At 37.6% G+C, this 14,579-nt stretch overlaps 1 protein-coding gene across 6 annotated transcripts in view; it reads left to right on the top strand.

Annotated features, from left to right (window-relative positions):
- LUC7L2 (LUC7 like 2, pre-mRNA splicing factor) overlaps window positions 1–14,143 on the top strand; it is a 70,474-nt gene extending 56,331 nt beyond the window's left edge. For all 6 annotated transcript variants that reach the window (XM_087820988.1, XM_016205107.2, XM_016205111.2 and 3 more), the window contains 5 exons: window positions 1,661–1,837; window positions 3,368–3,459; window positions 5,376–5,405; window positions 8,905–9,096; window positions 12,833–14,143. In XM_087820988.1, coding sequence (XP_087677114.1) covers window positions 1,661–1,837; window positions 3,368–3,459; window positions 5,376–5,405; window positions 8,905–9,096; window positions 12,833–13,010 — 669 coding nt within the window. In that variant the 3' untranslated portion in view covers window positions 13,011–14,143. The remainder of the gene's footprint in view (window positions 1–1,660; window positions 1,838–3,367; window positions 3,460–5,375; window positions 5,406–8,904; window positions 9,097–12,832) is intronic.
- The last annotated feature ends 436 nt before the right edge of the window (window positions 14,144–14,579 follow it).

Raw genomic sequence — 14,579 nt, 5'->3', positions numbered from 1 at the left:
CTGGCAGATACACTTTTTCCTCAATGATTTTCTTACTGGCATCTGGGAACTTGTCTGCTGCCTTTTGGTCAGCAGAGCTGCTTCTCATTATCTTGACTTTTTTTTTTTTTTTTTTAAGCTAAACCTCTTTTTAAAATTACCATACCATCTTTTGCTGGCATTAAATTCTCCAGCTTTACCTCCTCTACCTTCCTTTTGCTTTAAGTTGTCATATAATGATTGCTTTTTTCTTAACTAGTATTGGAGTCTGTTGGTATGCCTTTCTTATAGCAGTCCTGTACCCACATAAAAGCTGCGTTTTCAATATTAGATAAAAAGATATTTCATAAAAAGCAAAAGGACTTTGCACCCTGCAGTGACAGCCTCATGAATTTCTTTAAAAAAAAAAAAGATACTGGTTCTTACACTGGATTCATTTATATCAAAATGGCCGGCTACCGCAGCTGCAGAACTCAGTCTGCAACACGTGTCAAGCACTTCACCTTTTTCTTGTAAAGACATGACTTTTCTCTGTTTAGGGGCACTGCCAGCATCACTAGGCACTTAGTATGGGTGCCATGCTGTTCATTAAGGTTTACACTATTGCACTAAACACGATGAAAAATATGTGAGGACCTCAAGAGATCACTTTTTACTGTCAAACCCATGTACTGGAGAGACAAGTGCTCACACATTTGTTTTGTAAAATGGTCTCCAGTTTGGGTTTGTTTGATTTTTGTCAGGAATACCACTGAAGTAATGTTACATCCTGTCTGAAGGCACACATTAGTGGTCTTTTCCCATAACTGTGACGTTACTGTGTTAATAAGTACTTTGGTATTGACACTTTTGAAACTGAATATTCTGTTTCCCATCACTTTTTGATTCACAGGTTATTGGTGACTTTTTTCTGAATCTATTGATTCCCTTTTAAAGAACTTTCCTATAGATTATATCCAGTAAACGTTCACTTATATCTATATATCCTTAGCCAAAGCTACACAGAAGCTTGCAAACGTCATGTTTTAAGCTGTGCAAAACAATACCAGAATTCTGTCAGTAGGGAAAACAGGATACAGTGGGTACACAAACCCACTAACTATTTCATTAATGAACTAAATATAGATTAAATGGTTGAGTACAAGACATCTAAATCTCAGTAAGGCACCTTTCATCTCTTCTCTTACAGAACTACTACTTTCAGTATTATTTGTATGCCCTGTCCACATTTCCAAAGGGGGAGAAATGATCTGTAGGAAAGAAGGCAGTGGAAGGACATTGTAACAGTATAGAGCTCGCGCATTCCTCCTCTGCAAGTTGGGCGGCTCTACTTCCTTGATCCTTCACTGACATACAGTTTTGGGGTTGCTGTATCTCATTTTTAACAAAAATTATAGAAAACAGAACATTGAGGAAAACCTTTTCTGAAAGTTGTGTTCTGTATCATGATAGATATATGGCAGTTATTGGCAAAAAGTATTTGGGGCTCTAATTATTTTATCTCCGTTGGAGAGGTCCTGAGATAGAGGATGGGGGGTAATGGGGAATCTATAATTTTTATGACAAAATAGCCATGCTTTTGTGTATTCATTAGAAAACATTCTCTTCATTAGAAAAGTGTCTTTTAATTGTATGACGTTCAATGAAGTTTATATGAACATTGTTTTTCACATTTGTCTAGGAAGTTTATCGGAATTCTATGCCAGCTTCCAGTTTCCAGCAGCAGAAACTTCGAGTCTGTGAAGTCTGCTCTGCCTATTTAGGTCTTCATGATAATGACAGACGACTGGCTGATCATTTTGGGGGTAAACTGCACCTGGGATTTATTGAAATAAGAGAGAAGCTTGAAGAATTAAAGGTATATTGGTAAATTAATATCTTTCACTTTATCCAATTTACCTCCTCATTCTTTTGACCTGTAGTAGTTGCCTTTTTATATAGCATTATTGACTGTGATTCCTTTTTTAAAAAAAATACGTTTATTGATTTCAGAGAGAGGAAGGGAGAGGGAGAGAGAGAGATAGAAACATCAATGATGAGAGAGGCATCAGTCGGCTGCCTTGTGCACGCCCCTTACTGGGGATCGAGCCAGCAACCTGGGCATGTGCCCTGACCAGGAATTGAACCTCGATCTCCTGGATCTTTGGTCAATTCTCAACCACTGCGCCATGCTGTCTGGGCTTGACTATGATTCTCTTAGTAATTGATACTGAATAGGGTAGGATTTTAAATGAAGATACCAGCTGGTTTAATGGATGATGTTTGAGAGATAGACCTTTAAATACTATCCCCTTATTCTTTTTTTCAATATATATTTGTTGATTTCAGAGAGAGGAAGGGAGAAGGACAGAGATAGAAACATTAATGATGAGAGAGTCATTGATCGGCTGCCTCCTGCACGCTCCCGACTGGGGATTGAGCCTGCAACCCAGGCATGTGCCCTGACCAGGAATTGAACCCCAATCACCTGGATCCTAGGTCGACGCTCAACCGCTGAGCCACGCCTGGCTAGGTGGTTCGTTTTTGTTGTTGTTTTTTGTTTTTTTAAAATCCTCATTGCTTTTCAGAGAGAGAGTGGAAGGGAGGGAGGGAGTAGATGGGGGAGAGAGAAACATCAGTGTGAGAGAAACTGGTTTCTACTGGCTGCCTCTCGCACACCCCTCTGACTGACCAGAGGCAGAGAGGTTTGGAACCTGAAACCCGGGTATATGCCCCTGACTGGGAATCGAACCTGCGACCCTTTGGTTCACAGGCTGATGCTTTAATCACTGAGCCACACAGGCCAGGGCTTACTGGTGTTTTTTAAAGCAGCAGCATTAGGATGGTAATTGGAAGTGACAGAAGACATTTCTGTATTAGAAATCATAGAGCATGGGAACTTGTGATTTATAATGGTTGATTTCTCTTAAAAATACAAAATAATGCCAGAAAACATTTAGAGGAGAAAAATTTTATAGAAATGATTTTGAAATATTAAGTCATGAAGGCCCTGGCCAGGTAGCTCAGTTGGTTAGAGTGTTGTCGAGATATGCCAAGGTTTTGGGTTCGATCCCCAGTCAGGGCACATAGAGGAAGCAACCAGTGAATGCACAAATAAGTGCATTTGCTCCCCTCCTCCAAAAAATCGATAAATAAATTTTAAAAAAATAGAAGTAGTTATGGAGGACCATGAAATTTTACAAATTTTGAAAAAGAGGAAAGATTTTGTAAACCAGACTTGTAAGCCTAATGATTTTATCAAAATTGAATTGTTATTGGCAGATTTTGATGTACAATATTGGAAACCAGATATGGTAACGTTTAGGGTAATGCTCATTAAAAATGGACCCAATAAATAATGCTCCTCATTTATTACTATTTAAACTGTCATTGTCTTTTGTTTTTTAAGAGAGTTGTAGCTGAGAAGCAAGAGAAAAGAAACCAGGAACGCCTGAAGCGAAGAGAAGAAAGGGAGAGAGAAGAAAGGGAAAAGTTGAGGAGGTATGGAGTAATGAATGAGTGGTCTGAAGTTGAACAGCCCCAGTTCTGCTGTGAGATGTGATTGTTCCAAGATTTTAGATGTTAATGTGGACATGAACATGGGAAATTTTTGTTTACTCTTTAAAACAGTGTTTATGCAAATATGTTAACTTCATGGCCATTAAAGTCAAGGTTTTTTTCCTTCAAAATGTATCGAAGAGGTAATAAAGAGTGCCTCGCTATCTCTGTTCTCTTTTGTGTACACTGAGATGTTGATATTGTCCGATATTGTAATATTTAAAACAATATAAATGGCATTAGACGTCTCAGTTTAAGTTAAAATTCAACTGGATGTAGTGCCACTAATATAAATGATTAAACTGAGGTGAATCAAATGAGAAAAATTATTATTTGGAGGACTACGTTTTCACATTCGTAGATGACAAAGTACATGACATCTTTCTTTGTTAACAGCCGTGTGGCAAAATTTTTTTTTTTTTAATCCTCACCAGAGGATATTTTTTTCCATTGCTTTTTCAGAGAGAGTAGAAGGGAGAAAGTGAAACATCAGTGTGAGAGAGACACATTGATTGGTTGCCTCCCACACTCGCCCTGACCAGGGACAGGGATTGAGCCTGCAACCAAGGTACGTGTCCTTGGCCAGAATCGAACCTGGGACCCTTCAGTCTGCGGGCTGACGCTCTTACCAGTGAGCCAAACTGGCTAAAGCTGGCAAATTTTTTTTTTTTTTAAACAATGATTACAAAATGTACTGTATTTCAGTAATGTTTAAAAAAATTATTTTTAATCTATATATGAACTTGAAATATTGTAACTAAGCATGGAAGATGAGGAAATTATGAGTTCAGAATTAGACAGGATAGGATTCCAGCTATAGTATTGAAAAGGGTGATAAAAATTATTGAGGGCTCTTTCCCAGGCACTGTGCTAAGGATTTACCTCTAGTAGTTCATCTAATCCTTACACCTTGTGAAATTTATATTACTATCCCTCTTTTACAAATGACAAACTAATCTGAGCAGGAATATATATGATCTGCTGAGGTCACACAGATGGTGAGTGGTGGAACCAGAGTTGAAACCTAATCAGACTGAGTCCAAAGCCATGCTTCAACCATCTGTATAGCTTCCACAGAACACATCCCTGTGACTTCCTAGTAACCATAATATTGGCTATTACTGTTTATAGAATGTTGTGTGCTAGGAAATGTAAAGAGTGTCTTATGTAAGTGTCATGTGTCATGTTAAGAAACATGTTGTGCCCTGGCCAGGTGGCTCAGTTGGCTGAAGTGTCCTGTACACCAAAAGGTTGTGGGTTCAATCCCTGGTCGGGGTGCGTGTAGGGGGCAGCCAGTCAGCGTTTCTCTCTCACATTGATGTTTCTCTCCCTCTCTTCCTCCTCCCTCCCTCTCTGTCTAAAAAATCAACAAAACATATTCTTGGGTAAGGATTAAGAAAAGGAAAGAAACAAATGTAAGATTGATTTTGGTGTAAGCATGTTGTAATATTGATTTGGGTGTTCTAGGGATTTTAGTATGAGGTTGTAGAGCCAAAGTGTATGCATCTCAGATCATAGAAATTTTACTTTGTTCTCAGAGGGAAAGAAGGAATGACAGATATAAATAACAAAGTATTTTTTCCCAGGGTTGGAAAGAGGCTTCTGGAGAATTAGTGAGTTGTGATGTATACCGTTTTTAAGAGCCAGATCTCCTAGTTAAGAGAGTTCATAAGCTAGGTGGGGAGGTATGTAGACTTTGTGGTGCATTTTGAAAAATTTTGTGTTCATACACACGTCTTATATTTACAAAATTAGCATAAAAATTAGAAATCAGGAAGTATGTTATTTTAAGAATACAGTGTACTTATTCTCATTTATAGTTACTTTTCTAAAAATAGATTTTCTTTTTCTTTTTTTAGGTCTCGATCACATAGCAAGAATCCTAAAAGGTAGGTATAATACAAGTTAAGTATAAGTAGTAAAGCTGTGTTTTTCAAGGTAGTTGTTACAGATTAAGTATCTTTTTTAAATGAATGAGAAATAATTAGTACACGTAATTTTTTGTAGTTCAAGTTTGAGCACAGTATCTTTTGAGAAGAAACTGGTCCGTAGATACTCATGCACTGTAATTTAGTTTTATCAGAGTAAAATTATATACAGTGCCTTGAGTTAGAGGGGAAGCTTAAAATATTTCAGAATATTTCTTTAAAATCTTCTTTAGAAGCTCAGAGTAAATATGTGACAGGATTTATTTTTTAAAGAAACACAATTTGGTGATACATCTAAGACATTCTAAGAGGTGTGTACCTGTTGAAAATGTAAATAGTTTAAATATTTGGAGACATTTTTGAATGAGGAGTTCAGGAGGTTAGTAAGGGAAACTAAAATGTTTAGTTTAGCCCTGGCTAGTGTGACTCAGTTTGTCGGGCCTGGTCCCATGCACCAGAAGGTCACCGTTTCGATTCCCGGTCAGGGCACATACCCATCCATCCTATTGGGGCTCCTGTTGGAAGCAGCTGATCGATGTTTCTCTCTGCCTCTCTCGCTCATTCGCTCTCTCCCTCCTCCCTCCCCCTTTCTCTCTCTCAAAAAGTAAATAAAAACATATTAAAAATAAGTAAAATAAAATGTTTAGTTTATACCTCCATGGTGACGTTATATGAGCTATTACTTTGTGACTGATCACCAAAGGTTTTATATTAAGGGGCACTTATGCCTTCAAGAGGAAGAGGACAGGATACCCCTTTTCTTTGACTTTTGAATTTCATATTTGGGGGCTTTTTGAAGCCTTTCTTTACAATTTTTACTTAGCTACTGGTAATTTTTTTTACCTGAGAAAGGTGGGAAAACATGGTTTATTTCATCACCCTTGATCTTTCACTTGCCATCCTTCTCCTTGTCCTTGGACCATCCACACGCACGTACTCCCGCCCAGAATGCCGTTCTCATTGCTCAAGTCCTGCTGTTCCTCTTGTTTCGATCACATCTTTTTGAAACGTTCCAAATACCCTTAACTCTAAAGAGTAACTGTTTCCCAAGAACTTTTCCCTGTAAACTGGAGCATTTGTCAGTATAAAAGAAAAACCTTACGTTTCCGTTAGATGCCCCTTAGTACTTTTTAGAATCTTTTGGTCATTTTGTTGCTTAAAACACTAAAAAACTAAGACATTAATAAACAGGACCAATTGGGTTAGCTAATTTATGTTGTTGTGAGCTTCTCAAATCCAGAAGGAGAAGTATGAACATTAAATGATGATATTCTGTTTACTGGTTGATTAATCCAAGTTGGTTACCTTTATTGAAAAAAATAAACTATTTGTATATAATACATTTTTAGATATTCAGGCCAGAAATTTAATTCTTACCACTCTAGTCCAAGCCACTTCTTACCTTGGTATGGTAGCATCTTAACTGGTCTCTAACGTCTGTGCTTGCCCACTCTCCCTCTCTACCTCAGTCTTTTTTTCACACATCAAACAGAATAAGTTGTTTTTTTTTTTTTTAATCCTCACCTGAGGATGTTTTTTCCCCACTGCTTTTCGGGGTGAGGGGAGAACATTGATGTGAGAGAGACAAATCAGTTGGTTGCCTCCCACTCATCCACTGACGGGGCTAGAGATGGAGCCTGCAACCAAGGTACATGCCCTTGACTGGAATCAAACCCAAGACCCTTCCGTCCAAGGGCCAATGCTCTAACCACTGAGCCAAACTAGCTAGGGCCAGAATGAGCTTTTTAAAAAGTGAAATAAATCATATCAGCTCTGGTCAAGTACTCCAAAGGTACTCCATTTCTTTTTTTTGCTACCTGACCTATTTTAATGTACTGCCCACATATCTGTGTAGACATCTTTCTGGAGTATGTGATGTAGGCAAAAGTAGGTTTGCAATTGTTCCTATGGATAATACAATAATTAATAAATATTAATACAAGAATAACCTCTGTGTTCCCCATACTCAAAACTAAACCTACTTTTGGCCACCCCTGTCTGCTCCATGAGGTTAATGACTTTAATTGCTGCTCAATCTCTCTAGTTACAAGAATGGTGTAGTAGGCACCTAGTAAATTTTTTTTGAGTGAATGGATTACTCTAAAAAGATAAGTAGATTTATTGTAATAGCTCAAAATGAGTGATTAAACAAAATGTCATTTGGTAAAACTGGTATTGAATGAATTTTATATTCTTTTCCCCCTGCTGCTTATCAGAAATATGTTTTTTTAATAGTGGAAATATTATATTCAACTGTGGTTGATGTTATGTCCACAGTATGTGCCTTTCTTTGACTGTTATGTTGATATACACTGAATGCTTTTAAACTTAACAAAATAATCATTTGAAAATAAGCTCAGTTTGTAAATTGTGACACTGAATAACATGCTTTTGAACTATATCAGATTAAGTGACTCTTTTAACAAAGTTACGTGCCTTTCTTTCTCATTGTTTTCTTTTTTAAAAAAATATATCTGAATTGATTTCCGAGAAAGGAAGGGAGAGAGAGAGATAGAAACATCAATGATGAGAGCGTCATCATTGATTGGCTGCCTCCTGTGCGCCCCAACGGGGCATTGAGCCCACAACCCGGGCATGTGCCCTGATGGGGAATCGAACCGAAATCTCCTGGATCCTAGGTTGATGCTCAGCCGCTGAGCCACGCCTGGCCAGGCTCATTGTTTTCTTTTAGTTGTTCTGTCTTCTGCATGTGTCATCCCCACCCTTCCCATATACAGTACACAAGTTAGTTTTGTGACTCAGTGGAGGCTACAGAAGTGTTTTTCCCTCTAACTTCTTCAAAATGTTTTTTCCTTCTCCAGACTCACATGCTTGTTATAAATTTTTTTTTTTGCAATTTTAAGTAAAGTGTCTAAAATGATTTATGCGTGTTAGTTTTTTTCTTCCTCTTAAATCATATATTACTTGAATAGAGAGCTTACTGTGTTTCGATTGCACTGTGACTAGCCATATTTGGACATTCAAACTTATTTTGATGGTCATATGAAACCTGTCTAACTCAGAGAGTTGTAAGTTATTCTAAACAATATTCTTTTTCATGCCTTTCCTCCCTTCTGTCCATGTCCATCAGGTACATACTTTGTCTAAAGTACACTAAAAGTCTTAGAAGTTTAAATGAAATTAATTCTATAAAGCATCTGGATAATATAATCCCTGGCGAGTAGTAGTGGTATAGATTGTTTTCTTCCTTTCTTATATTCCTGATGTAAATTTATACAATATTGATTGACCTCTGAGAGCTAGTGTTAATATTTGTTTTGAAATCCTAGTATGTAGTTATTTAATAAACTGGCAATTTATTTTAGTGTAGATTTAGCTGACTTGAAATAGAATTGGCATTAAGCAGCACTACTGAGGGATAGCTTTTGTTTAAAAAAGAGTCTTTAGTGAATGAGCAATGTAGTGTTGACAAAACTAAAAACTAAATGTTTTTTTGTAGATCCAGGTCCAGAGAGCATCGCCGACATCGATCTCGCTCCATGTCACGGGAACGGAAGAGGAGAACTCGATCCAAATCCCGGGAGAAACGCCATCGCCACAGATCTCGCTCTAGCAGCCGAAGCCGCAGCCGCAGCCACCAGAGAAGTGGGCACAGTTCTAGAGACAGGAGCAGAGAGCGATCCAGGAGGAGGTACTGAGGTGTCCGTAAGAGGACATGGAACTGCCTTTATGGTTTAGAATTGGAATTCTATTGGTTTGAAACTTGCATCTGGTAATATGTACACATTTGTGTGTGGGTGTGTAACAGTTTTATCCCTGATTGTATGGGTAGTTCAGAAAGAATATACTTATGAGCCAGAGTAAGAAATTTGGAACAAATATGTGCAGAGGTTATTGCTTTCCTGAGTAGTGTGTCTTGGGGGGAAAAAAGTACTTTATGGGCAAATAATTTTAGGTACCAATAGTCTTAGAGTTTTTTCTGTATGTATTGATGAATTAGGGGCTCTGAGAAGTCCTTGCATTAAGAGTTGTTCAGTTTTGTTCAACATTGTTTTCCATACTTCTTTGAGCTGGTGCACTTCTTCAGAGCAGACACATTCTAGTATATTGTTTAATCTGCACAGTAGGTATGCGTTGTTATATACAGTTCACTTGACAGGGCAGATTCGGAATCTTAAGGAAGTTAGACTTCCTTGGCATGGAAATTCAAGAAGATAAGAGGCATGCAGACCCAGGGTGAAGTAAGCTCAAGGACCTGGATATTTAATGGGGACAAAGGATTAGAACGTGATGGAGCCTTAGCACTCACAGTCTATGTAGTCCAAATTCCCAAAGTGTCTCAGGTCACATGATGGCCCTTAAGCTAGTTCATTTCTGTGGAACATAAACCATGCTTGAAGTTGCTTTTTTCTTGACAACTCTTAAGCATATGTAATATTTTTTGAGTTCCTAGTCCCTACTAGTCTTAAATTGTCTGTGGATTACCCCACATAAAGCCCATGATAGAATCCACAGAAAGCTGTTTAAACTTTCTGGGTGTTTTTTACCAGCCATTCCCTGAAACCACTCACAAGCTGAGTTAATTAATAGGTTGTCAATCAATATTTATTATATTCTTGCCTTGTTCCAAGTAGGTCTTTTTACCCCTAACTCTATTGAGGTATAATTGACAAATAAAATTCTAAGGTATTTAAAGTGTACACTGTGGTGATTTGATGTACGTATACATTACGAAAGGATTTCCACCATTAGTTAATACTCATCACCTCAAATATTTCTCTCTCTCTCTCTTTTTTTGTGGGGGTGAGAACATTTAAGTTGTACTCTCTAAGCAAACCAATCAGTTCTTTAGGTGACTTTAATCAGGAAGAATTGTATACTTCCTACTGTAGGTCTAATAAAAAATAACAATTATAATGTAGTTGAGCAACTTCATTCAAGTGAGTTAGAACACAGGACTAACATCTTTGGCAATAGACTGATATAAAACTTAACATTATAAAGTGCTAAACTGTATATCATAGAGTAACTAATATGGGCGTGTAGATGTGGGAAGTTCCAGAGCAATAAAAAATGGCTTCAGGTAGTAGATACAACTCGAATAAAGTACATATCATTTGAATAGGTAAAACCAGGCAGGAAAAAGATATTATAGAGTGACTATCAGGCAAATGCAGAGAACAAGCCGGGAACTTACAAAGGCCAATTCCTGACAGTGTGATTTATAGGCCACTTGTCTCAAATTCTTAAAACTGTAGTACAGTGCCCAGAAAAGTGCATTTAAAAAATTTCTACATGAATCTTACTGCATTGTCAATTTTGGGAATCATTCTGCAGGTTGATGGAAGGTCTAGACAATTTCTTTGGAGAGCCTGCCCACCTTTTATTGTTTCTGGTGTCTAGCACCTCTTAAGTGTCTACTGGTGGTGGGATGGAAGGGATACTCATCTGAGATTGTGTTGTCCTAGTCCCTAATGCTTCCTGCATTTATGAAGTTGTATAGGACATTTTCTCACCATACACATGGTACCTCTTCTGAGTGTTCAGTATGTTCCTAAAGAGGATTATTTTTGTAAAGCTTTCAAAAGTATTGCTTTTCTCTAGAGCACTTCTAATCTTGATATTCAGATTACTCTCTTTCAAAGCAGCAGTCCTTGTTTTTACCAAAAATCGTCAGACAGTTGCTATTAAAACCTACATATTATTACATATACAATAACGAAGTTATTGCTACATATTTGAGTTTAATTTTCAAGGGAAGAGGTCTCAGTTAAAAAGAGTCTTTAACTATTTGCTGTTCTCCTGCCCCAGCTGAAATACTGGTCTCTGATATAAGTAGATTCCACTTGTGACCTTTCCTTTGCAACAGTTTCCCTTTGTAAATGAGGGCCATTTGCATTTTCCTGCTTCCTGCTCTGTTCAAACACATAGTGCAGACCCCGGAGTCAGACTACTTGGACTTGGTGGCCTGGGCTGAGTAATCATTACCCAACCTTTCTTTCCCCGTCTCCTAGGTAGAGATAGTAAGAGTACCTGCTTCATTAGGATTGTTGGTAGCTTGAGTGAAATAGTGAGTGGAAACTGCTTGTGTATAGACATTGTAACCCCTCACAGAGCATTGGGTGATGCCCATCTCATAGTTGATTTTCATTTCTCACTGGCCTCTTAGCCATCATCTCTCTTCATATTCATTCTCACGAAGATTTATGGGTAGGGTTAGTGTAATCAGATGTGCACTGTGTGTGTTTTTTATTTCTTTTTACACAGCACTTTTAAATTACGCTTATTAAAACCTTAAGCAGAATGCTTGAAGTTGACGTTACTTTATCTTTCAACCTTTTTGGTTTAATCCTCCTTAACTGAGTATAGTGGTAGTTTTTCCCCCGCCTTAGAAGTTGAAAGTATTACTTAATCAGGCCTCAGATCCAAATTTTGAACATGAGTTAAGTGAGATAATTATGTAAAAGTATCATGTCACCTGTAAAGAATGAAGTGAACGTAGTATGTGTTACTGATTCATTCTAGATGTTGAAAGTATAGAAGATTCCATATGAATTTTGATCCCATAATATCCTTTGGTTTTCCTACTGATTGAATCTTTGATATGAGCTTGTTTTGTTATTATTTACCTTATTGAAGTTGAGTGTGGGAACAGAGGCGATATTAAGAAACAGTTTTGGTTAATGAAGATTTATTAAGTGTGATTATCTTCCTCTGTCTTCCATTCTGATTTTTTTCTGTTGGTTAAATGAGCTAACTCAGGAGGAGTAAAGCAGATTTTTCAAATAATAAATGGTTACCATGTCATTAAATGAGTAGTTCTCTTATGTAAGTTGCCTGCAGGTCAATTCTGGCCCCCTAGCCTGTTTTTATATAGGCAGCAAGCTATGGATGGTTTTTACATTGTTAAAGGGTTGGTAAAAAGAAACGGAAGAAGAATACCACAGAGACTGTATGTGAACTCAACGCCTAAAATATTTACTCCGACCAGACAGCAAAAAAAAGTTTGCAGACCCCCTATTTAAGACATTGATTTCCATCCTATTTGGAATCTACATTCTATTATATATTTTAAAATTAGATAATACCTTTTGCTTTTTTAACGTGTTGTCTATAATTCTTACATTAAACGCATTTGCTATGAATTGGAGAAGCTTTTTTTGCTGCCTCTGAGACAATGAGAATGTCCTATAAGTCATCATTCTAGCATATGGTTTTTGACCCTTAGCTATTTGTTTTCACCCATGTCCTTGTTTTAGACCCTAATCAAATATGGTAGTGCTCTTTTCTGTCAGAAAACTGACTCCTGTCTTTCTTGGATGTATTCTGTATATCTTCAGCTATCAATACCTTAATATTTATCCGATTCTTTCACTTGGATTTTGGGTTTCCCAACACATTTTGCTCCTCAAATTAATATTTTTCAGATCCTCAAAAGAAAGATTCAGAGACCAAGACTTAGCATCACGTGACAGAGACAGGAATTCAAGAGACAGATCACCTCGTGACAGAGATCGAAAAGATAAGAAGCGGTCCTATGAGAGCGCTAATGGCAGATCAGAAGACAGGAGGAGCTCTGAAGAGCGCGAAGCAGGGGAGATATAATTTAGCTGTGTACATATCCTCAATCCTTAAGCTTCCTATGGAGTTACATACTATTGTTTAGTTTACAGCTGTTCGGGGTGACGCAGGGAGCAGTTCCAGGCACCGATCCAGCTAGGCTAGATCTAACTGCAGTATCTAACTGATCTGAACTGAACTTGTGTTCCTTGATGAAGCCTAAACTACATCCATAGTTTCTGGTGAACCTGTAATACAATTCTGAAAGTACAGTTTTCTATAAGACATGAACATCTTTATTCTTTCTAGTAGGTGTGACAGTGAACGAATTGTGTAACTTGCCTTGGAATTTTTTGAACATTTGTAAAAATGCTGTCTTCCTTTCTAGTCCAAACAGCGCAGCTTTGGGAATTTTCCTTTTTAATTCTTCTTCCTCTGACTGTATCCCCTAATACATCCCACCCTCATTATAAGAGAAAGAGGGGTAGGGAAGCAATATAACTTCTGTTCTAAGGTTCTGTTCTAAGTTTCTGTTCCCGTTACTTACTAGCTGATTACAGTTCAGAGCATTTATACTGGAATGTGTGCTGGAGAAATTTAAATACTGGGAGGTTTTGGGGTTTTTTTAGAGTTGAAAGTTGAACAGCTGTTGCATTACATACTTTGCTTTTTTATTGACAATTTGAAATCAAACAAGTCTTGATTTTTCTGTTGTATTGACTTGCTTCGTTCGGGTGTTTTGAAAAGGGGGTGGGGGCAGGGACTTTTTCATAAGCACTTCTTGTTTTATTTTGTGTGTGTGGAATATAAAGGCTACATCCTTATTGTAAAAAATAATAATAAAATGAAAGAAACAATCGCCACCACCATCATTAAACTGTAACTTGTCTAGTAAATTGTCACTAGAACTATTTGCTGTGGGCATTTCTTCTATTCTGTATGTCATTTATAGTGCCTTACTGTGCAAGGCACCAAAGGAAATCAACATATACTTGCGAAGATTCAAGATGAACTGTTCCACCTGGGTCTTTGCCAACTGTATTCTAGCTGCTTCGGGGCTGTGTGTAACAACTGCTATGAGACGGACTGGACCTGCAGAAGAAATTGGGGTTTTCATTTGTTTCTGTTTTGTATTTCTCCTCATTCAGCAAACTGAAATAAAAACATGGTATAACCAATGTAACGAGACTGTTTCTGCATTGAAAAGCTATATATATATATATACACACACACACTATGAGTTTAAACAGGTATCACTTAAAGTCTGAGGAACAAAAATACGTTAAATAATAAAATTAGTGTCTGAGTATAGTTAACTGAGACCACCTTTCAAGAATTTTTTTTTTTTTTTTTTAAATATATCTTTATTGATTTCAGAGAGAGGAAAGGAGAGGGAGAGAGAGAGATAGAAACATCAATGATGAGAGAGTCATTGATGGAGCCCGCAACCCGGGCATGTGCCCTGACCGGGAATCGAACCCTGATTGCCTGGATCCCAGGTCGACACTCAACCGCTGAGCCACGCTCGGCCGGGCTCAAGAACTATTTTTGATTTGTCCCCCTAAGTGTGACAAATTGGATGTTACAGAGGAATGCAGGTCTTACATTGAATTA

Source organism: Miniopterus natalensis, chromosome 10 (assembly GCF_054644295.1).
Source record: "Miniopterus natalensis isolate mMinNat1 chromosome 10, mMinNat1.hap1, whole genome shotgun sequence".
Taxonomy (NCBI): Eukaryota; Metazoa; Chordata; class Mammalia; order Chiroptera; family Miniopteridae; genus Miniopterus; species Miniopterus natalensis.
Note: the sequence above shows the minus strand (reverse complement) of the source record. Positions and strands in the feature narration are given on the sequence as shown.